The sequence below is a fragment of the Protomyctophum parallelum genome (genome assembly GCF_964188405.1).
Source record: "Protomyctophum parallelum genome assembly, chromosome: 16".
Taxonomy (NCBI): Eukaryota; Metazoa; Chordata; class Actinopteri; order Myctophiformes; family Myctophidae; genus Protomyctophum; species Protomyctophum parallelum.
In genome coordinates, this window is record NC_139711.1 from 3,149,127 (window position 1) to 3,172,392 (window position 23,266).

The 23,266-nt window shown below is 43.9% G+C and overlaps 1 protein-coding gene across 2 annotated transcripts; it reads left to right on the forward strand.

The window, feature by feature from the left end:
• The first annotated feature begins 1,179 nt into the window (after positions 1 to 1,179).
• On the forward strand, positions 1,180 to 21,745 carry hdx (highly divergent homeobox). Of its 2 annotated transcripts, XM_083785463.1 has the most exons (12): positions 1,184 to 1,461; positions 4,790 to 5,138; positions 7,135 to 7,281; positions 8,492 to 9,778; positions 10,745 to 10,801; positions 12,586 to 12,732; positions 13,498 to 13,696; positions 14,621 to 14,706; positions 17,311 to 17,409; positions 17,910 to 18,032; positions 18,976 to 20,505; positions 20,743 to 21,745. In XM_083785463.1, exons 2-11 carry the CDS (start codon positions 4,941 to 4,943, stop codon positions 19,327 to 19,329), a joined length of 2,697 nt encoding a protein of 898 aa, XP_083641589.1. In that variant the 5' UTR covers positions 1,184 to 1,461; positions 4,790 to 4,940; the 3' UTR covers positions 19,330 to 20,505; positions 20,743 to 21,745. The 2 variants fall into 2 exon arrangements, with proteins under 2 accessions (XP_083641590.1, XP_083641589.1); XM_083785464.1 differs by lacking the exons at positions 18,976 to 20,505; positions 20,743 to 21,745 and having other exon boundaries at positions 1,180 to 1,461; positions 14,621 to 14,741; positions 17,910 to 17,959.
• Positions 21,746 to 23,266: the final 1,521 nt, after the last annotated feature.

Genomic DNA, 23,266 nt, shown 5'->3' on the forward strand with positions numbered 1-23,266 from the left:
TTATTATTATTATATGATAGAACAGCGCCCAACAACAGGTTTTTGTGCAAAAGCTATACAAAGTGCTTATAACCTCTAGTCTAATGTAACCAAAACTGGTTTCCTTTACAGGACGTATTCCACTTTCACTTCCCCTTCTAAAATGACCGTTGTACAAATGACCATCCTTCCCATTTAACTATGAGGAGGTCATTTACAGATCGGCTTGCAAGGGCTGGCTACACAATCTTGGATGTCCTCTATCATGTCCGCTATCCAGTTTGCCGCAAACGATCCCTTTAGAACACACTGTATACTCCTCTTTAAACTGACCAGCTTTATGCACCCGCTGAAATATGCATTGCTTCATTTTAATATACAAAACTCTCCTTGGTTTGCCCCCAAACCCCCCCTTCCCCCACACCATCTGTGTCATTTGTTGCAACCTCATCTGCTGTACTATAACTCTAATTTTGTTTATAGCCTACGTATATCTTATTTTGTTGAACGTTCCAAAAACAAACCGCATTCATTCGCTATTCTATTCACCTGAATGTTTTGTAGCCCAAAAACAATTTGTTAAATAAATTAAAAATAGATATTAAACAAAAACAAAACTGTAACTTCTATGACTTTCCCTTTGCATTTAGACATCTTTGCACAAATTGTTATATAGGCTACATGTGCCATGTGCCTTTGCTATGCCAATAAAGCAGTTTTAATGGAATTAATTTGTTTCTAATGGAAGAATCCTGTTTGTCTGAGGTCACTTAGAGATCAGTCAGCCGACAAACCGGCTTAAAACTATTAAAACACTGACTCATAGATGTTATTGTTGTTATTGCAGCTACAATGTTTTGATTGATTGATTGATTGATTGATTGATTGAAATATTTATTAACAGTTTGCAGAATTACAGTACATTTCAAGCACAACTCAATACAAAGACTGTTAACTGTGAGTGGACGACCCAATAAAGCATTACACTTGTTTACAAGAGGGTCCACCTTGTTCAATTCATCAAAAAGAATTGTCGAATTTTACTCATGTGTACTCATACAATATCATGTTACAATAAAAAAAATCTTGAATTGAGATCTGTGTGACCTCTCTTTCTCCTCCTTCTCGTCCATCCATCTCTCAGTCTCTTTCTCCACCTCCTCCTCTTCATCGCTCCATTCATCCGTCTCATTTCTACTACCCATTGCTTCCATGCCTCCACCTCCTTTTCTCTCTTCCATCTCTTTCTCCTGAGCAAAGTCAACGGTGGGCGGGACAATTGGGGGACGGACGCTCGGTTTTCAGTCCCCTCGGCTCCCCCATTGGCTCCTGTCTGCGGATACGTCACAATCATGATTAGAATTGATGATCGGACGTTGTGATTTCATTGTCTAGCGAAAAAAGGGGGGGACCGCTGCTGGTTGAAAGAAGAAATCTGCTGAATTGGGAACGTCCGTATTCTTGATTTTGACATCCAAAAGGGTACGTAACGGGAGTGATCTCACTTTGCGGTGATTTCACATCTCGCGATCTGTCCGCGCGCGGCCTCGCGCCGAGGGTGGAATCGGGCGGAATCATCCGCTGCGAGGGGTTGAGAAATCAAGAGATTTGGAAGGGAAAAGTTCAACCGCAGGCAGCAGCTATCCTTTGGGAGAGCAGGCTAATGCTAATGCTAAGCTGGCTAGTGATGGCCGCCCGGGCCTAATGTTGGGTCTGTCTGTGTGTTTGCCTGCCCTGGGGTCGGTGGCTGAATGTAATGTACTGTGCCAGTATCATACAGACATACACGCTCCTGTCCAGGCTGTGGGGATCAGACATATGGCAACTTACCTAGAGAACACACATCGTTTTCTATCCGGGTACACTGATGCTGTTATGGAATAACGCTATTCTTAGATTGCCTTTGGGGGTTCAGTTTGTATAATATCCCCAACTCCGGAGACTATAAGTTGCGGTTTGTGTATTGTGTTGCAAATAAAAGTTAGTTCAAGTTTCGGAGACAATGCGTTCCCTTTCTCGTGTAGGCTACGTTACAGTATGGCTCTGTTTGTTTACTGTCTGTCTGTGTAGGGAAGTCCTGTCACGGCGTCTGGTTTCTCTCTCGTGTGTGTGTGTAGTTTCTGTTTATATATAAATAATCCGCTGTCGGATCCAGTCGTCCGTGGTTGTTTCCTGATATGACGCAACGACATTGTCTACATTTTTAGAATCAGTTATTAATATATTTCCATCATTCCATGTTCTGCTGCACCCGTGCGCAGCTGTCAGAATTATTGCACATTACACACACACACACACACACACACACACACACACACACACACACACACACACACACACACACACACACATCTGTTACTTGACTAAACTAAACGAGTATACAAAATGACACCGTGACTATACACGTGACTATACAAGAAGTATAAACAACTATATTAGAGCTATAGGTTTATGATGATCAGATCATCATTAACGACGCACAGATTTCCAAGTACTCTCCAGACTGGACTGACTTTCACCCCTGCCTTAAAATCATGCTTGCTGCATCATCATTGCACAATCACACATTGTGTAATAACGCTTTATTAAAGTGTTGCAGTTGCAGCTGCTTAGAAAAAGTTCACAATTACCAATAAATAGCCTACACCTACAGCAATAAACCATACAATAATAAATATCGTTATATAGAATAGACTGTATGTACTGTACCGTATCTATACATGCAAAAGATACCTGGTCATAATAGGCCTACATAGTCCAAAATAATGTACATGAACGCTCACCTCAAAACACAGTCGCCACGGGCGTACAGCCAGCAAAAGCTTAAAATATGATGTGCAGAACTGATTGATTCGTTTTGATTGAATAGCAAGCCTACTTTATTAGCAGTTTGCAAAAAGAAAAAGCACAGGAAAGTACAGTTCAATACAAGGTCTGCTAAGAAGATTTTAAACCCAAGAAAGCCTATATGGCTTTTTTCCATTAGTTCTCAATTTGAGAGATTCAAAGATACAAATATATACAGTAATATGGAAAAATATATAAATGGTTTGAAAATAAAAATAAATCTATGTTCAGTAAGCATTTGGGGGGGGGGGGGGGGGTGGACGACGACTAGAAAGAGAAAAAAAAACATACAATATGTGTAAGCGATGTACAGGACAATAATTAAAAAAAAAATCTAGGAAACTGCATAGTGTTGTTTGGTGACCGAACACACTTAACTCTATACACAGACACTCAATTAAGCTATAGCTACAGCCATTCCAGGAACACCCATGGAGCTTTGGGATGGCTCAGGGTACAAGACATGGGTTTAGCAATTACAAAATATCAATGGGTTTGGTACCCATTGATATGGGACCCAATAAAGCATTACACTTGTTCACCTCCCAATGTATGAATGAATGAACCATTGTAAAACACTTGGAAAAGCGCTATAAAAATGCAATTCGTTATTACAAGAGGGTCCACCTTGTTCAATTCATCAAAAAAATGTTTTTTTACTCATGTGTACTCATACATAATTATGATCAATGGGGTTGGTATATATGATATTTGTTTTAATACTGTTTTTATTAGGCATTTTGTATGACATAATTTCAGAATGTCTTTGACGATGATTAAGTTATTAAGTGATATAAAATGAGAAAAATAACGACAGGTAGTATAAATGTTATATATGCTATTTTTGATTGGTATTTAAGATAATCAAAGGCACAGTGCGCTGACTACCCTCATACCATGTCTACTACTTATCCAAAGTGAGTGACACCCACAGAGCCATGCAGCCACAACACTAGAGGGAGCAACTGTGATCTGGTACACCCCAAATTCCACTGGTTATAAGCGCTCTATAAAAGCACCATTTACCATTTGACATGCTGTTTACATTTCTGACTAAAGTATTCAATCGATCATCACTGTAGGAAAGTATAATGAATTACAAAACTATTATGTTTGTGCAAAACATTGAGAAATGCTCTTTTAATTTGTTTGTGTGTTTGCATGTCGTCGCTGTCAGACAGAAACCTTGTGTCTCTGTTTTGTTTGTTGTTTGTTTTTTCATAAATTAATGTCCTGACCTATGTTATACTTTATAGTATGATAGTGTAGTGGAAATAGATGATCTACAAGCTCACACAGTGGTGCATCGTATAAACAGATGATGAGTTTCTTTTTCTCCACACAAATATGTTATTTGGTTTAGCTGAGTCATATTCATAATGTTTCATTATGAGTTTTCAAGACGTTTCAGATATCTGTACAAACTCATCTAAAAACTAATCATATAGGATAGCCGTAATATTGGATTAAGTCCGTAGCACGGTATTTCAATACTGATTAATGAGATTCTTTCAGATTAGATTAGGTGATCTCATCATACCTAATTAAGTTTTTAAATCTTGCTTCTGCGTTTATCTACAAAACTCAAAAGGATGGAGATGAGGACAACAGTTTGAAATTGCTACTTTTACCAAGAACATTACAGGTTTCATGTGTTAAATACTGTATAACCGCTAGTCTATGTGCAGATGTTATTGTTTGAAAAATAAATTTCCAACCCATGTCCAAACCGGGTCCAACAAGTCTCTCTCTCCCTCATCGCTGCCTAACGTAGGTCGTAGTTTCATCGTACAACGTAACATGTGGACTCATTTCAACTCGCACAGTCTGACAATGTGGATAATCACGATTTAACCATTTTGCACACATACTGTATACATTTGGCTGAGGTGTTTGGCCTCACCATACAGTGCCCTCTGGTTGGTTCTAAACTCTTAACGACCTTTCACCTCTCCCACTGCAGAGTCCCGTCACACCATGCCTTCTTCCTGGTTCTCTCCTCGACCGTGCAGTCGACCGGCAGAGCTCCATATCCACTGAGCTAGGATGTGTGGCATCAGGACAGAGCTACGTTAGACACACTGACCAGGGAGGGCTGAGCCTGTCGTTCACACATGGCTGCCCCCTTCCCCTCCAGCGGCAGGATGGACTCCGCCCCCTTCCCCTCCAGCGGCAGGATGGACTCCGCCCCCTTCCCCTCCAGCGGCAGGATGGACTCCGCCCCCTTCCCCTCCAGCGGCAGGACGGACTCCGCCCCCTTCCCCTCCAGCGGCAGGATGGACGCCTGGCCTGAGAGACGCGGCCTGCAGACGGTGGGTTTAACCATAGAGTATTAAAAGGATAGAGACTGAACTGGCGCGAAGCTCCGCCCCCTCCGCTATTCACGTCAGTGGAAGTTGCTCAGTGGCGTTTTGAAGCACCCCGGAAGGCTGCCGGAAGGACCGTCTATTTCCGCATCTTTTCGCTGATTCAGCATTTGGGCACCACATTTTGGTGCCCAAATGCGGAAGTGCAGCTGGGCTTTAACATTGAGCGCTCGGTTGCACAGGTTTTCCTCGTCAAGAATCCACGGGTTCCGCCTGCAGTCCTTCCTCTTACCACTAGGGCCCAGCGCTTCAACGTTGGAGTGCCTAGCTGGCCCCTTGGGTTTAACCCATTCTGAACCTGAGATCAGATTCTAACGCGCAGAAGAATGGTGGTTCTTTAACGCATTTTGACCTGAGATCAGATTCTAAAAATGTCTTCTAAATCCCGACAGTTTAAAAAAATAGCAGACCTACAAGCTCGTAGCGCGCCACTCGGTGGCGCGCTATGAGCTTGTAGATCTGCTATTTTTTAATATATAGCTATAGCATAACGTAATGCTAACACCAAAATGGGTTCCTGCCCAAAATGGGTTTAAGTGGTTGAGGGAAACCTGGTACTCTCAGTGTAGGTATAGGTAGGTTCATTGTACCTGGAGCATCGACCTGGTGTTCCACGACTAACCACCACCTGGTTAGACGGTCAGAAAAATATAATGCAAGGTCAGTGCAATGTCCTGTTAGGATAGTAAACCAGCAATACAGATGTGTCCCGCAGGAACCAAAGTGAAGAATCACTGCCTCTTATAGTGCTTATGTACTGGTTTTATACTGGTGTTGTATACTATATATTAATAAGAAATAATTATAATAAACTTTAATTTGTATAGCACCTTTCACAAACACTGTTACAAAGTGCTTCACAGAAGAATGAATATACATACACATAACATGAGCCAATAAAGCATAGGGTTTGTGTTGGGCATTAAAAGCCGCTTTGTAAAAGGTGTTTTAAGAAGGGATTTAAAACAAGGCACGTACTCAGCGAGCCTGATTTCCTTAGGCAAAGGGCATTCCAAAGTGTCAGAGCTTTGAATGCAAAAGCCCTTTCTCCCTTTGTTTTTGACCGACACTTTGGAATGACCAGCAGAGCTTTGCCTGAGGATCTCAGGCTACATGCTTGCTATTGGGAGAGTATAGGCCTATGTCAGGGATATAAGTCGGAGCAAGACCTAGTCCTGGCCTTGTATGTAATGTGATGATGTAACAGTGTCATGTGGTGATGTAACAGTGTCATGTGGTGATGTAACAGTGTCATGTGGTGATGTAACAGTGTCATGTGGTGATGTAACAGTGTCATGTGGTGATTTAACAGTGTCATGTGGTGATGTAACAGTGTCATGTGGTGATGTAACAGTGTCATGTGGTGATGTAACAGTGTCATGTGGTGATGTAACAGTGTCATGTGGTGATGTAACAGTGTCATGTGGTGATGTAACAGTGTCATGTGGTAATGTAACAGTGTCATGTGGTGATGTAACAGTGTCATGTGGTGATGTAACAGTGTCATGTGGTGATGTAACAGTGTCATGTGGTAATGTAACAGTGTCATGTGGTGATGTAACAGTGTCATGTGGTGATGTAACAGTGTCATGTGGTAATGTAACAGTGTCATGTGGTGATGTAACAGTGTCATGTGGTGATGTAACAGTGTCATGTGGTGATGTAACAGTGTCATGTGGTAATGTAACAGTGTCATGTGGTGATGTAACAGTGTCATGTGGTGATGTAACAGTGTCATGTGGTAATGTAACAGTGTCATGTGGTGATGTAACAGTGTCATGTGGTGATGTAACAGTGTCATGTGGTGATGTAACAGTGTCATGTGATGATGTAACAGTGTCATGTGGTGATGTAACAGTGTCATGTGGTGATGTAACAGTGTCATGTGGTGATGTAACAGTGTCATGTGGTGATGTAACAGTGTCGTGCACTGGTGTTTCAGATGAACCTGCGGTCGGTGTTCACGGCGGATCAGCAGAGGGTCTTGGAGCGTTACTACGATAACGGAATGACCAACCAGAGCAAAGCCTGCTTTCAGCTCATACTGCAGTGTGCTCAAGAGACCAAACTGGACTTCAGTGTGGTCCGGGTAGGCCTGCTGTGTGTGTGTGTGTGTGTGTGCGTGTGCGTGTGCGTGTGTGTGTGTGTGCGTGTTGTGTTGGCATGGGTGAATACCATACCTCCTTTATTTATATAACACATTTAAATAACAACAACGTTGTAACAAAGTGCTTTACAATAAAACATTTGTTCAAGAATAATAAAAACTATATATTTTTTCTCACCACTCCTGATCTATATCAATGTAGGTTATTATATTGTATTAACAGAATGTATACCATACAGATTGATTAAAATAATATTTTATTCATTAACACATTCATTGAGTGCCTGCCGCCTGGTGGACAAAAGTGGTGGTGCTGGGTGCCGAGTGATTATAGGCTATTCCACTATGTCCGCTTTTGGGTTCCATCTTGGATGCTAAAGTATTATCGTTAATGCTACCGAGCTAAAATAAGGTCCATACTTGCAACACCAATGTTCCCATCGCGCTCAGCGGATAATCAGCAAAGACCTCCGAACATCGCCGATCTGTTCAACACCATGGACAGCGCATTAGTTTCAGAGAAAAAAGCGTTTCAAAGACAGCCTAAAACAGAAGCGAATGGTTATTGAGAAAGAAAAGCAGTGCAGCCGGGGCCCTAGCAACGGTGCATAGCAACCGGAGCGGTTCAAAAAGGAAACACAGAGGCAATGTCATAGCGATATCAAACGCCTCAAGACGAGCCTGCTCGTCATCTGTACCCAGCGAAATTAATTTATATGACGGTTATACCCGTTATACGGATCCAATGTGTTAACATAAATTCCAGATTGCATGCAACGAATTCCTCCAGCACTATGGCACTGGAGTGCCAGCCGGATGCAGGGAGCTTTTATTTTGTTCCACTTTCCCTTTCACCACCAAAAAGTAGGAAGCGAAAGCCACTTCCTGAAAGTCCACGCTGATAAACGTATTTCTCTTTAGAAGCGTTCATATTGTAACCGCAGTATGAAGTATAAACAGGAAGTGAACGGGAGGATATTTCGAAACAGGCCGGGCGGGGCTGACCAAGGTGTTGCCTAGCGACCGGGCCGCTGCAAAAAAAAAGATTTTAGCAATACCATTTTATATCGATATAAATGTCTTAAAACGTACACGTCCAAGGCACCCCATGGTCTTTGCTAAGACGTGTACACGTCCAAGGCATCATAAGTGTTAAGTGACTTCACTGACTTGATGGTTCTGCTCCCTGCAGACGTGGGTCGGCAACAAACGACGTAAGGTGGCCTCCAAGTCCGACCAGAACGGAGACGGCCTGTCCCATTCCTTATCCAATCAGGGATTCCCGGGGGGACTGCTGCCCAATCATGCGCTGGCAGGCGGAGCTCTGTCCAATCACCACAGCCTGAGCACTGGGGGAGCACTGGTGGCCGGAGCCATGCTGACGGCTGAGATGGCCGCCGCCCGGAACATCCAGAACCGCCCCCACCTCGTTCCCTCGTCCACTTCCTTCCCCGCTACCTCATCAACGTCTTCCTCCACCTCCTCCTCCCCGCTCAGCGCTGGGAACAACAACAACAACAGCAACAACGACGTCATTCTGACGGGGATCTACTCCCTTAACTCTGCCTCTCGCCCCAGGCCCCGCCCTGTCCCCCTCCCTTCTCACTCTGACTCCGAGCTGTCTTCCCACGCCCACTCGTCCCTCCTCTGCCTATCGCTGCACAACAGGAACACCTCCAGCACCTCCCCCGTCCACTCCAAGCAGGCCTTGTTCTCTCGGAGGCCCCCGGCCCTCTCCTCCTCGCCCTCGGGGCATTCCGGGCCCTCGGTCTACACTCCAGCCAGGAAGGGAGGCTTCTCCCTGGGCGAGGCGGGTCCAGGTGGAGGTCCAGGTGGAGGTCCGGGTGGAGGTCCGGGCCCGGGGGCAGGGGTAGTACTTCACAGCTGGGTTCGGCAGTACGAAACAGCGCAGGCCCGCTCCTGGCCCTCCTCCTCCTCCTCGCAGACTCAGCCTCAGGTCCAGCCTCGGCCTCACTCCAATCCCCAGCCCCACCCTCCTCCCCCTCCAGCCCCGCCAAGAGCCAGGGTCTCGCTCTCGCTGCCGGTCCAAACCCCCAGGCCTTCCTCTGACTACACGCCCCGGATCCAGCAGGTCTTCACCCTGTCGGACAAGCCCGATGCCGGGGGACTGAGGCAGGCACTCGTCCCCAGTTGGAGGGTCCAGGAAAGTCATAGGCGGATGCCCCACCCCCCGGACCCCAGTGGCTGCTTTTCTATCGCCATGGAAACGGGGGACGAAGAAGATGAATGGCGAAGGGAGGAGGAGTTGGCAAATATGTCGGCTCAGAGACACACCCACAGGGGCAATAGGTCAGCCAGCCCCAGCCCAACCCGGGTTGACCTGTCTGGGGAGAGAGGAGGCCATACACCCCCCAACACTAGCTCCAGACCTGGACCCCAGCAGAGCAACATGGCACTCCCTCACGGCAGCTACTCAGTCACAGCACAGACCTCACCCAAAGGGGAATGTAGCGCACAGGTAGGGGTTGGATCCCACTGGTGATACCAGAGACCGCCTGTAGGAAAGCTGCAAGGCGAGACGTTGTTGGAGAGAGAGACAGAAGGGAAGCCGGGAAGGGCCGATTCATACTCCTATTTTACCGCTGTTTCGGCGCTGTAGTGCCGAAATGATTTCGGCTCATCAGACATTTTCAGTAGCACCGAAGAGCCGACTTTAGGACGGTACCCGCCCCCCCCCCCCCCCCCCCCGAACCTCAAATGACGTCACATTGTAGGCTCTACAGAGCCGAACCGACTTTTATTCGGCTCTAACCCATTCTGACCGGGCACCCATTTTGGTGTTGGGCATCATGTTATGCTTTAGCTATTGAAAAATAGCAGATCTACAAGCTCATATCGCGCCACCGAGTGGCGCGATATGAGCTTGTAGGTCTGCTATTTTTGAAAAATCGAAGAGCGACTGACATTTTTTTAATCTGATCTCAGGTCAGAATCGGTTCATCAGACCAGTGTGTGTCCAGTGGAAACCTTGTATGAATCTGATCTCAGGTCAGAATGGGCTAAAATAGGAGTATGAATCGGGCAATCGGCCCTAAGAGGGAGACAGACAGTAGGGAATCTGAAGTGTAGGAGAGAGAGGCAGAAAAGCTGAGCAGAAGACAGTGTAGGAGAGACAGAATCTACAAAAGCTGAGAGAGAGAGAGAGACAAGTGTATGAGAGGCTGGCATACGGTAAAGCTGAAAGGGAGACAGTGTAGGGGAGACGGATAGGAGAAAAGCTCTGTGCATGACACACACACACACACACACACACACACACACACACACACACGAAAGTTGAGAGGGATACAGTGTAAGAGAGACGGACTATAGACAAGCTGAGAGGGAGACTCATTTAGTACAGTGTAGGAGAGACGGATCATGGTAGATCTACACTGTAGATAATTGAGTGTTTGTATTTAGCTGATTGTGTGTTTGTGTTTAGACTTCTGTCGGTGTGACGGCTGCTCCTTGGTTCCTCAACAATTCCAGGAAGAGAACAGTAAGTACTAATTAGTCCATCGTTAACACACCTCGTTATCCGACTTACTTAACACAAGGCTCTGAACATTTGAGCTATGCAAACAAATCAAAACATACAGGCCTCTGTGTAGCTGTCGCACTCCTCCTCAGTGAGCTGGGTGATTTGACATTGAAATGTCATGTTCATTACATATCCCATAATATCAAGCTTCCTTCCTTTAAAGAATAGGATATTTTTTTTAAATGTTGATTTGCATCATTGTGCAGAATAAAACTTAACAGAAAAATGTGAATAAAAGCATGATTTATACTTCTTGCCACACGTTTTTCTAAATGCCAGATTAGGCTGCGCAAATCACCTAGGCAAGCGGCTCAAATCATATAGCAAGAGAGAGGGAGTCACATAATGCTTGTTGGGTATTGCACACAACATTCCTCGCTCTCTTCCGTTATCACCAAGTAGATAATAAATATTATCCATATTTCCTTCACTGTTTTAAGGATGCACACTTACAGTATAGTTGTGTAAGTTTCCATCTGCCAGTATATGGTACATACATTCACAGAGGAGTTTTAAACAGAACCCTGCGACATTATTACAACAGAAAAATGGCAAATCAGGGTGGCGCAGTGGCCTGCCCACCACCGCAGAGGTTATGGGTTTGAATCCACCGTGGTGCATCCGGCTTTGTCGGGCATCTACACAAACAAAATTGGGCCATGTTCACGGAAGGGAAGCCAGGCGAGGTGAGGGTGTTGGGGAGAAAATGGGGGGGGGGGTAACCTGACACTGCCAGATCCAAGAAGCTTGCTACACAAATTTGTTTCACAGCTTATTGGGATCTGGGATCGCGGAAGCAAATTCGATGACGGGGCTGTTCCTTTTTTTTAAGATACTTGGTAGATGATTGGATGGGACCGTCTGTCTATCACCGTGTGGGCGTGCAAACACAACCAATCATATTGACGTGTCTATATAGCTTCACGTCCGGTTTCGCACATATCCCGCCCTTAGCTCACGCTGATTGGTCCGGTACGGAACGGATTTTTGTCAGCTCAACTGCCTGAGAGATCCCAGATGATTGCTGTGTTGGAGAACATGGTTACCCAATACCGCCCTCATCTGGCAGGTCAGGTTAGGGGGGGGGGGGGGGGGGAGTCAAATTGCTTTATATTCTGGGGTTGTTGCTTCTCATGCCGAGGTGCGTGTTGATTTGGAGCGTTGGACCTCGTTTGTCTGTCTTCTCAAAGTCTTCTCTCAGTGCTTGGAGTTTGGTAGTCACATACCGGTAATACAGTATACTATTGTCGGTGGTAGGTTTCTCGATCACTGACATTAAGCCCTGTATTTGTCACATGAAATCGATCAGCGATCAGTGTCCGTTCATGTTTATTTAGTTGTACATTTTGATATATTTCACTAATTTAATGAAGGCAGACTTGTTAATAAGTTAATAACACATGATAAAGGAGAAGCAACCGAGAGATATATTATATTATAGATGCATCAATATTGAGATATATTTCTACCCTTCTTTGAAAGGGGTCATGCTGGTTATTAAGCCATTCTGGGTGGGAACCCCTTTTGGAGTTAGCATTATGTTATGCTTTAGCTATTGAAAAATAGCAGATCTACAAGCTCATACGAGCTTGTAGGTCTGCTATTCTTTGAAAAATCCAAGAACGACTGACATAGAAACATAGCTTTTTCAGAAAACTGTCAGGATTTAGTTAGACAATTTTAGAATCTGATCTCAGGTCAAAATGTGGAAATAAGTGTGGAATGTTGTGCTTTGTGTTCAGCTGCAGGACCGGACCCAGTTCAGCGACAGAGACCTGCTCCAGCTGAAACGCTACTGGGACAGAGGCATGACCAGTCTGGGCTCTGTGTGCAGGGAGAAGATCGCAGCCGCGGCCGACCAGCTCAACGTTGACTCTGAGATAGTCAAGGTAACCCTGCTCATACTGATGGAGAGATAAGAGATGATGAATCTGAAACGCAGCGAGTTTGAAAAGCCGGAGAGGCACTGGTAAGAGTAACGGTCAAAAAAACAAACCAATGTAAATGAATTTGTTTTAGTCTTGTGCTAAATTGCTGCAATGGGGGTCTCTGAATTAATGAATTGTATGTACAGTATATCAATAGATATTATGTACAGTCTTTCAACAATGAATACACAAATGAACATGCACAGGAGGACCCCGATGGAAACGAGCCAATAGGCTTTCTTTCTTGGATTTTTTTAAATCCTCTTACCAGACCTTTTTTCTGCAAACTGTTCATAAAGCAATCAGTCAGTCAGTCAGTCAGTCAGTCAATCACATTTTATCACCAATGAGTACATGAAGGCTCCGGAGGTACACTGGCTGTGGAATCAGAATGTTCTCATTGAATGCGACTCGTGAGCTTGTAGATCTGCCATTTTCACTATCCGTTGTATGACAAAATATACAGGGCTTAAGTGGTTCAGTAGTTAATGGTTTGTCTGATTTGGATCTTGGATCAGATCCTATTTGACAACTTGAATAATAATAATTTAGTCCCCACTCCTGTTGGGGACCTTTTTTTTTTGGTAAATGTGCACATACGTACGTGAAATCTGTCCTCTGCATTCATCCGTCCTAAACTGTAAGAAGCAGAGAGGCACTATTGAAATCAAATATGACCGATATATTGGGCGGGGCTCTTATCTGTTCCCGTTTTCCCACTTACAGACATGGATTAGCAACCGGAGGAGGAAGTACCGCCTCATGGGCATTGAAATCCCGGCTCCTAAAGGCGGACCCGCCGTGTTCACGACATCGTCGCCAGGGAGAGACTCTCCGTTGACGCTGAGCCCTGACGAGGATGAGCTAAGGACCCCCGAATTTGGGGATGACTTGAACGACGGGGGATCTCTCTGCTTGTCCGAAGGTAATATTACTCCAGTTACAGGAACATAATGTCGATGTCGGGCAGAAAACCATTTTTTAACATTTTATTTTTATTTTATATATATTTTATATTTTAATAAATCAGTGCTATTGAACACCCTTTTACGTCTGTGTATTGAATCAATGAAAAGTAATTGAAAAAGCGCTTCTGACTAAACGTCCTCCTCACTGTGATGTCGGTCAAACCACCCAACTCCAACTTTGTAGATAGCTGTTTTTTCCATCGTTGATTAGAATGACAAAGTCAGACAAAAGATAATCTACATTAATAGCCAAAAACCTCCCAACAACACTTGAGCTAAATTTGGGTAAGGTGATTATAATTCAAGGACACTTTTTTAAGTATCAATGTAGTGGTGTTCTTTTTTCTTTTTTATAATTTCCTGAAACGTTGATATTTTGGACAGCAGAGATTTACATTATGTGCATTTAAACTTGCATGTATGTTTACACATCAGGGTAGAATGTTTTATTGTCTTTATTTATTTCTCTTACACTGTTTAACTTTAAAAGATGCAATTAAATTAAGTTTATCTTTTACTAATCTCTCAAGCAGAGGGCGCTATTTTTCCTTTTTTTGCCGTTGGGTTCCCAGATTGATCTTTTACAAACCAATGTAAACATTTTAATATCATTCGTATGAACTACTTTAGCCTCATCTACATGCGTGGAATAGTGAAAATAAGACAATCCACAAGCTCGCAATACAACGTGTTGTGAACTTGTAGATCAGCTATTTTAGAAAATAAAAAATAAAAGAATAAAAAATAAGGCCCCAATAGGGATGGCGGGGTTAATGTGGTTAATACAACTTGTATAAATATAGCTATCATAAATGGAGACTTTGATCAGTTTCCCAGCCCAGTGTGATGGATTAAACTGCCTGGTGGTGTTTCTGTCCTAGATGGCAATACTGACTCGTACCAGAGAGATTTGGATGAAGACGGAAGAGATGTATCTTGTAACACTGCCCCCTTGGACAACAACGTGGTACTGCATTGTTTTTATTTCATCTTATTTTACCGGTATTTTATTTTATTTTATTACTGCACACACATTACATTAAAAAGTGCCACTCCTAATTGGTAAAAACCCAGTACAACAGCCACAGAACACAGACCCTAATATAAACAAATGGATATACTTTAAACAATAAAAATGTATCAAGTGCAGTCAAGTTCATCCATACATTCATAAAGTTCATCAATTACTTTTGGCCTTGAGGGAGGGAAATAAAAAACAGATTCTTTTTTTACAGTGCAGGTTCATATATTGAGTGACCTGTAGTGCCTGCCAGATAAGAGGGCAACAGGTCAAACCGGTGGTGACCTTGTGAACAGTCTTATGTAATATCTTTGGTTCTGGAAAGGCTGTTTACCTCCAGGGAGGGCAAAGGGCAGCCAATGATTTTTTTGTGTGCTGTATTTATGACCCGTTGGGCAGCTTTTGCCATGCCACACTGTGATGCCATAGGTCGGATGACCGTAGGACACAATGCTATTAAACATTTCATGAGCTCTGTTAGGGAGTGAAGACACGGCTGTGGTCAAAAAGGCACAGCGGTGTTGTCAGTCCAGGGGAGGTTTGTCAGAGGTGACGGGTTACCAGGAATTTAAAACTGGACCCCTTCACATAGTCGCCATTTATGAATACAGGGTTGTCCTTTCTGAAATCTATAATGAGTTCCTTGGATTTTGTGTGCCAGACAGACTCAACACCACGCAGACAGTTTCTGGAAAGGCACGGAAAGGAAAAACTAAAAGGATGAAACTTCAAACAGTCATGGCTCAGGAAGGGCGGCCATCTGACTTGACCAGTTGGCTAGAGAGACAACAACAATATCTATAACTAGGAAAAACTAGAACATTGTACTCTACAACCGGCATTACCTCTCTATAGAATATAGACTAATCCATGGAGCCATGCCCTGTAGGCCAGCTGTATGCAATCAATGCTGCGGTGTCAAGCTGCGCTTAATGTGACACGCCCAGGGCGGGCTGCGTGGATTTGTCTATACTCTAGAGAGTAGTGGATAATGAGCACTTTATTAAGATATGGTGGCGGTGCCTAACCATTAAGAACTCGGTAGGTGCAGAAGGAGGATTTTAAATTCAATTCTGGAATGCAGAGAAGTTACTATGGGAGAAATAAAATCTTTCTTTTTCACGTTCTCGTCGTTACACACACGCAGCAACATGCTGGACAAGCTCGAGAGTCTTTAGGGAGTCTGATAGTGAGGATCCAGCCTGAAGGGAACTAATGTGTGGAGTGTGGACTAGATTTTCAGTGTCTTTGAGACAGGACGTTCTTGACCTTTTGCAATGTCACGTGCGCAGACATTCTCTATAGGCTCTGTCTAGCAGTGACGAAGACTCCGTGGGGGGCGGCGGTAGCCTGGTTAATAAACCAGACTAATATCGCACCGACCGCGGGATATTAGTCTGGGGAGGCTCAGCTTGGATTTCATTTCCAGGGGGGCGGGTTGAAACATTTTCTCTTTGACGCAATTGGTCAGAGCTACTGTCAGTCAAAGGTCTCAAGCATTGAAAGTCACTGTACCAAAGCCCGCCCATATTGCATACCGTGTCCCGATTGGCCGCCCCATTTCTCTGGTGTAGGATTTTTTTTTTGTGCCAACGGTCTGATTCAGTCTGGTTTATTAACCAGGCTAGGGCGGCGGGGCTCGAGCCCGCATGATGAATTAGACCTGAATACAGTATGTAGGCTACAAGTATATTCGCCTAGTCGGTTCGTCCCGTTTGTACCGCGGCAGGTCGCGTCGCGCCCGTTTGTGCAATTCTCGTCTTTGCATTGACTTTGTGTGTAATCGTGCAGCTCTGACCATCCAAGTCTGACCGCACGTTAACACCGGGTGGGCCGCGTTGCCTGTCCCCTTGTACACATTCAGATGCAGATCAGGCATTCAAATGCTAATCTTGTTTTCACCTGCCAGGTATAGGGTACAGTACTGTACTCTGCTTAGGCTACTTGTTCACAATGAAAAGGAGTAGCCTACCAGATGACTCAGTGCTGCATACAAATAAGTGTTTAGAACCTAAACTCTTGGGTTTATAGGGTGGAAAGAAAAAATTGACGATTATAAAAAACATTTCATCTCTGCTGTCTCGTGTGGTGGTTCTCAAAGTAGGGATCCTCAGGGTTCCTTGAGAGGGTTCTAAATGGACCCTTACAGCTCTGTACCTCTGAGAGAGTGTACAAATTAAGATAGGAATCATTTGGTACCATTTTGTACATTGTCAGAGTTATGGGGGTTCCTTGAAATTATTAGTTCTTTTTAGAAGTCTGCACACTGGATCATCCAAAAGCTTAGTAAAATGTATTTACCACCATAGAACATACCTACCTACCTAACATACTAACTACCCTAGACAATATTTCAAACACTGTATGTTTAGATGTTGTAATATTGTAGTAGTACTACTGCTGAACAAAAAAAGATCAAATGCAAATGCTTCTCAACATACTATGATACATTGTTCAGCTTACTTGCCAAACGGGGCTAATTCCTATTTTGATTCTTGACGTCATTCTAATCACTATGATTTGTTGCTTGCTGCTGTGTTTTCAAAATAGAAGATCGAGATAATTGACGAAGATGAGGATGATGGTGACGATGGTGGTGGAATGGTGGCTTCGACCATGGAGCAAATGCAGAGTCTGCTGGAGTTCAAGGTGAAGACCCAAACTCATGAGAAGAATAGAATGACGTGCACATCCACACCCTGTGTTGGGGCAGGTGCTGAGCTAAAAGTGACAGTAAAAGAAAATGAAATAATTTATTGCACCCTTTACAAGTGCTGTACTTGTAAAGGGTGCAATAAAGGAAATATCTTTAAACGGAGCCCATCAGTGTGCAAGCATCGATGGGGGATGATGATTTATACGATTCTGTTCCTATTGGTACATAACTCGGACAGCGCCAGAGTTGAACTGAAGGTGACTTTCGCAAACGCTCGGCACGGCGACACGCTCACTTTAGCTCGCTCGCCGGTGCCTCGCGTGGCTCAAGTTCCCTTCAGGCGACGCGCCTCCGACAGTGAAACGGAGTGCACCGTTTTCAACCTTAACTGTACTGTGACATACTGTACATACGTCTCTGTGTTTGTGAAGGTGCACTGTACGCGCATGCACGCAAGTGGGCTAAAAATGCTTATTTGGTGCAATTATTTCAGCATGAGGAAGTGCAGTTCCTGGAGTCGGAGCTAGGGAACCAAAAACAGAAGTACCAGGAGCTGGAGTTGTTCACCAGGAGTCTGCTGAATGCCGTGAGGAACAATGACCTGCACAAACAGCAGGTACAGTAGACACGGCATCGGGAGGAAGCGCTAATCACTGTCGGGTCCAAAACCATTCCTTTTCTTTTAATTTAATTTTTTAAGACACCTCTTGATGAAGGTCCAGAGGGGCCGAAACGTCTGTCAATTTGAATAAATACTGCTGCTGCTCAGCCAGAGCATTGTGTGGGATATATGTTCATTAACACCATTCTGGGCGGCCGCGGGAACCCCTTTTGGTGTTTTAACTACGCATTATGTTATACTTTAGCTATTGAAAAATAGCAGATCTACAAGCTCATAGCGCACCACCGAGTGGTGCGGTACAAGCTTGTAGGTCTGCTACTTTTTTTTTATCGTAAAAATGCGGCACACATCTTTGAATATATATTCTTTCAGAGTGAACTTTTTTTTTAAATTTCGACCTCGGGCCTAAATTAAATACTTTTTTCATGATTGCTTCAGTTGTCACTGTCCAACGCACCTTTCCAAACATTTCTTTTGCCACATATTATTATTTTTAAAACAATAGCCAATCTACAAGCATGATGAATTACTAGAAGTAGTAGGACAAAATCTCTTTGCCATCATTTTCAATTTTGCACGAATATTGACGCCTAAAATTCAGTGTGCCGGAATTGACAAATTATTTGTTTGTTTGAAACTTAGTAGTAGTTCTGTCACTGAATGTAAATGAAATCTTGCTTTTGTGTATGCGGCCTGTGAGAGGGAGGATGACTGATTTAAGCAGTCACACCTGGCCTGAGTCAAACTAGAACTGGACTCAGAGCTGGGTGTGGCTGCGCACCTGTTGTGCATGGACTTGATCAAGGCACAACGGGTTAAATCAGTCACCTCCACAAACACTCAGGAGAGAGCCTCTGGAGAGTCCAGTTCTAGTTTGACTCAGGCCAGGTGTGACTGCTTAAATCAGTCATCCTCCCTCTCACACGGCCATATACAGGAACTTCTTGCCAGTCTACCTCAGCCTCCGGACATGGACTGGGACATGCCTCTCGAGGAGGAGGACAGAGCCCAGCCCGTCGACGCGTCAACGGAGATGTCGTCCAACCACGACGAGGCCTCGATGACCGCGGCGGCCAATGGGGAGTCGCCGTTGCCGTCAGCCGTCGATAAAGACTTCCCGGTGGTCACGGTCATCAGCGAAGACGGCTCCTCAATCGAGACCACGCAGCCCTCTGCATCAGAGGAGCTGCCCGAGGAAACCGATACCGAGCTACCCGAGGAAACCGATACCGAGCTACCCGAGGAAACCGATACCGAGCTACCCGAGGAAACCGAAACCGAACTGCAGTGACTCTATAACAAACTGTATGTGTACGTGCATAAACATACTGATATTATACACAACACACTCACACATGCCATAATGTAGCAGGTATTGGACAAAAGTGACTCTTCTGTCTTGAGGCTATAAGGTCACTCATACGCTTCAGACGCGCCAGCGTCCCGCTTCTATTGGAGCAAGAGGGTGAAGCGTCTGGTTTGCGGCGTGGGTGGACATTTCACCAACCAATAGGAAGAATGGTTGTCACCACTTGGCAGGGATTTAGCTTGTAGTTTTCTTTCAGTTTGCCAACCACGCAAATAGGGTTGGGTCTGGATCTGGAACCGGATCCAATTTTTTATTTATTTCAAGGACCACCATAACTCTGAGAGTGTACAAATGGAACCGAATGGACCTGGTGACGGGTCCATTTGGTTTTATTTGTACACTCAGACCTGTAAGGGTCCATTTGGAACTCCCTATAGGCAGGGACGCAACTAAGTGGGGGATGGGGGGGGGGGATAGGTCCCCTGCCAACGTCACACTTGTCCCCCCCCAAATGAGTTGGGGGTTCGCTCGCTCTTGTCCCGGCTCAGCTTGGAAGTTGTTACACCGCCATCAGTGACCCATTGTGCTTTGCACTCTGTGGTGATTGCGTAATGATTCTAATAATACAGGAACAGGATTCAATAGGTCACCACTTTTGGTGTTTTTGACTTCTTGTTGACGCGTAACACGTGTATTGACGTGTATTTTACTATTTATACAGCTCTAGCAGTGATTTCAAGGACCCCGTTTGACAAGCATTGCCATTAGGCTACTTTTAATGCCATTTCTACCTGTGGGACTCCAATTGATAATGAAAAATCTATGTTAATTTAAGTCTGAGAGCGTCCACATAAGGGTCCATTTGGTTCCAAACTATATATCACCACTCGCTCAAGGACCCCTGGGGGTCCCTGGACCCCACTTTGGGAATTATATTAATATTATTACACTATTTTTGGATTTATAGGGAAAAGAGGAGATCGACACGTCGCTAATGAAAGCTCCACAACTGTCAACACCGGTAAGCTGCCTGCAGGTTTTCATTGTTTCCTTTTTTTTCTCTCGAGGTGCACGGGTTTTGCAGCCCAACACTAACTACATGTTTAAAACATGCGAACCCTCTCCTCTCCTGAAAACTGCCCAGGAGATGATGGTGTTGTACATTTTATATAGAATATGCTACTATTTACAGATGGTCAGTGAGTTTTGACCATGTCCGAGGCGCTGCTGATAATGTGGTTCAACTTTTACGTTTTGAGACGGGAGGAGGAGGAATCACAGCCAGGTAATTCATAATAATAATAACTGTGCCAAAACGCAGTTTTGTATGTGCATTGAGGCACTGGAACATCCTCTCTGTAGTCTGGATTTTATCCCCCCCTAGCGTTCGGTGAGAGTTGCGCCACTGCCTATATAGGAATCATTAAAGGGAACTGTTAAAGGAATCGGACTGTTAGGGAATCGTTACGGAACCGTTAAATCCCAACCCTACACACAGGACAACATGGGAACCTGACGTGTCTGATGCCTCTGCATGCGTTGCGTTGGCTACCCCCAGCCTGACTTGTATGTATGACTGTACCCTTAAACGAGTAGTTCACCCCCAAAAAGAACACTTATTTTGAATTCATGGATAATTTTATTTCTTTCTCTTGCTTTCTTTTTTTTGTCACTTTCCCAAGCCAATAGTTGATGACCGGTGGAGTCTATCTGGCAGCCACCAGTCACAAAATTGGGAAAGTGACAAAAAAAAACCAAAAAAGATCTTTAAGGCATTTTTAGGGTGAACTACTCCTTTAAACTTAATTTATATTCCATCATATACACCAGTGTTGCTCCATGAAAGGAAGAGATTTTCAAGCTAACAATGCGGCTGCATTGTAAGTTTAGGCTCAAACCCCCAAAATCAATGTATGTGCACGTCCATGCACATGTGCTAACTCAGTTTCCTCTTTTAAAACTATTAAAAGTCTATCATATTCTTTTATTCTTAGATTATAATTTTTTAATCATTGTCTTTTGTTTAATTTATTTTTTCACTTTTTTCTGTTTCTATGTCTGATATACACTTTGTAAACTTGTTTTTTTTAAAGTGCTATATGTAAATTGTTCATTTTAACTATTATTACAATGAGCACCATGTTTGTGTTTTACAGATACTTGTACAGACACCCCGGCTGAAATGGGGGGGTGTATGACCACTGTACTGTTGGCTTGAAATTCGGTTCCTTTCAGAGAGGACCAGGGGTATAAATTATTAGGCTTTACACACACAGACACACACACATGCTCCATGCCCAGTGCCTGTGCAGATTGACACTTCACACTGACTGTTGGGCTGACAAAGCCTCCACTGTTGCATATCATTGGCCTTTTGCTCTGGTCTCATCCCAGAGAGAACAATAAACAACCTCTATCTAACTTAACCACATGGCGTTTTGTTTCTATATGAGAACGGTGTATAATAATTGTCAAGATATATGCTATTTCCTTCGTACATACGAGTGATAATGTACTTTTCACCTTGCCCTTAACTGTGAACTTCACCCTGGGCCTGTCCCACCAAAAAGCCATGGGGAGGCGGGAGAGCCATCATTCGCTCTAGTTTTCAGGACAATCCACATGCCCTTGAGCAAGACCCTTAACTGCTCATGACGAGTAGTTTGATGCCTCGCATGGTTTCTCCTCCACCCCCTGTGTGTCATTGGGTGAATGTAACATGCTTTGGATAAAGACACTACGGCCATATACTGTACAGTACAATCCCATACGGTCATATTCATTCACATCTGGAAAAAAAACATTCTTGGGAAGATGTTTTTGAATAGATTTAGTGCATAGACACATGGATACACATGTGTATACACATGCCTTTTTTAACCTTATTGAACCTCACCCCGACGCCCTCAGACGTGCGTGTGCACGCGCATGTCCATGCATGTGCAAGAGACAGAAAATGGATGAGCTGTAAGCCTCTTACTTTCACTTGGATGAAGAGCGATGGACAGGCTTATAAAAATGTCTGGATTTGAAATATTATACACCCTTATAGGTCAGAGGCATGCACATAACGGACACTCATAGCTGTTCGTCACAAGATGACAGCCGGTTCCTCGCGCTTGCACTAATATTCATGTTGCGTTTACTTTGTTCGTTAGGAAAGACACCATCATTACGCTGACAGACGAATGTGTGTCACCGGACGCAAACGTAATACATCGTATCAACATTGTATTATCCCCCCCCCCCCCCCCCCCAGCTTTGTGTGCAGTTTCTTTGGTTGTGACGCAATGGCAATGGGTAGTTTATTTTACCATGAATTCACTTAAGATTTCATCTACTGTACACACAAGTAAAAGAAAATCAGTAGGTTATAGCTAGGTATAGAGACATGAATGACATTTGCATAGAAAATGTGTCATGTTTGACACTATTGTATAAATTGATACAGCCTAGCAAGTCACATTTCTTTTGACACAGGTATATATTGATTTATAAAGGTAAATGCATAACACAACATTTTACCCTGACAATGTTCCCAATATGCTTTAAATTCATCATTATACAGTAAAGTAGAGGTCACATATAGGCCTGTTGTTGAAACACATGAGTATTAGGCTATTTATGGCAATTCAAACCATTCTAATTTCTGAATAATCCTATTGCTTTATATTGTAATGACTGTGTCATCTCCATCATTAATTGGCAGCAAAGGAAGTATATTACAGCCTCCATTTATTATAAATACAAAAAATAAACTATTTTGTTATTTGTATTTGAAGGTGTATAGGTGTCATAGGGTTTTCCATCAGCTCAGTGCAATGGTTATAAAGTGTCATTATATATAAACTCATGTTATAATTGGCTATGCAATGAAATAATGTGCAGCTTCCATCAATAACCCTTTTTTCTTATATGT

Bases quoted from the DNA above. Each gene is read 5' to 3' on its own strand.
- hdx (XM_083785463.1), top strand. From the start codon at position 4,941: ATGGCTGCCCCCTTCCCCTCCAGCGGCAGGATGGACTCCGCCCCCTTC. The intron at 5,139-7,134 runs GTGGGTTTAACC...CTGGTGTTTCAG, and splicing joins AGAGACGCGGCCTGCAGACG to ATGAACCTGCGGTCGGTGTT. The intron at 9,779-10,744 runs GTAGGGGTTGGA...GTTTGTGTTTAG, and splicing joins AAGGGGAATGTAGCGCACAG to ACTTCTGTCGGTGTGACGGC.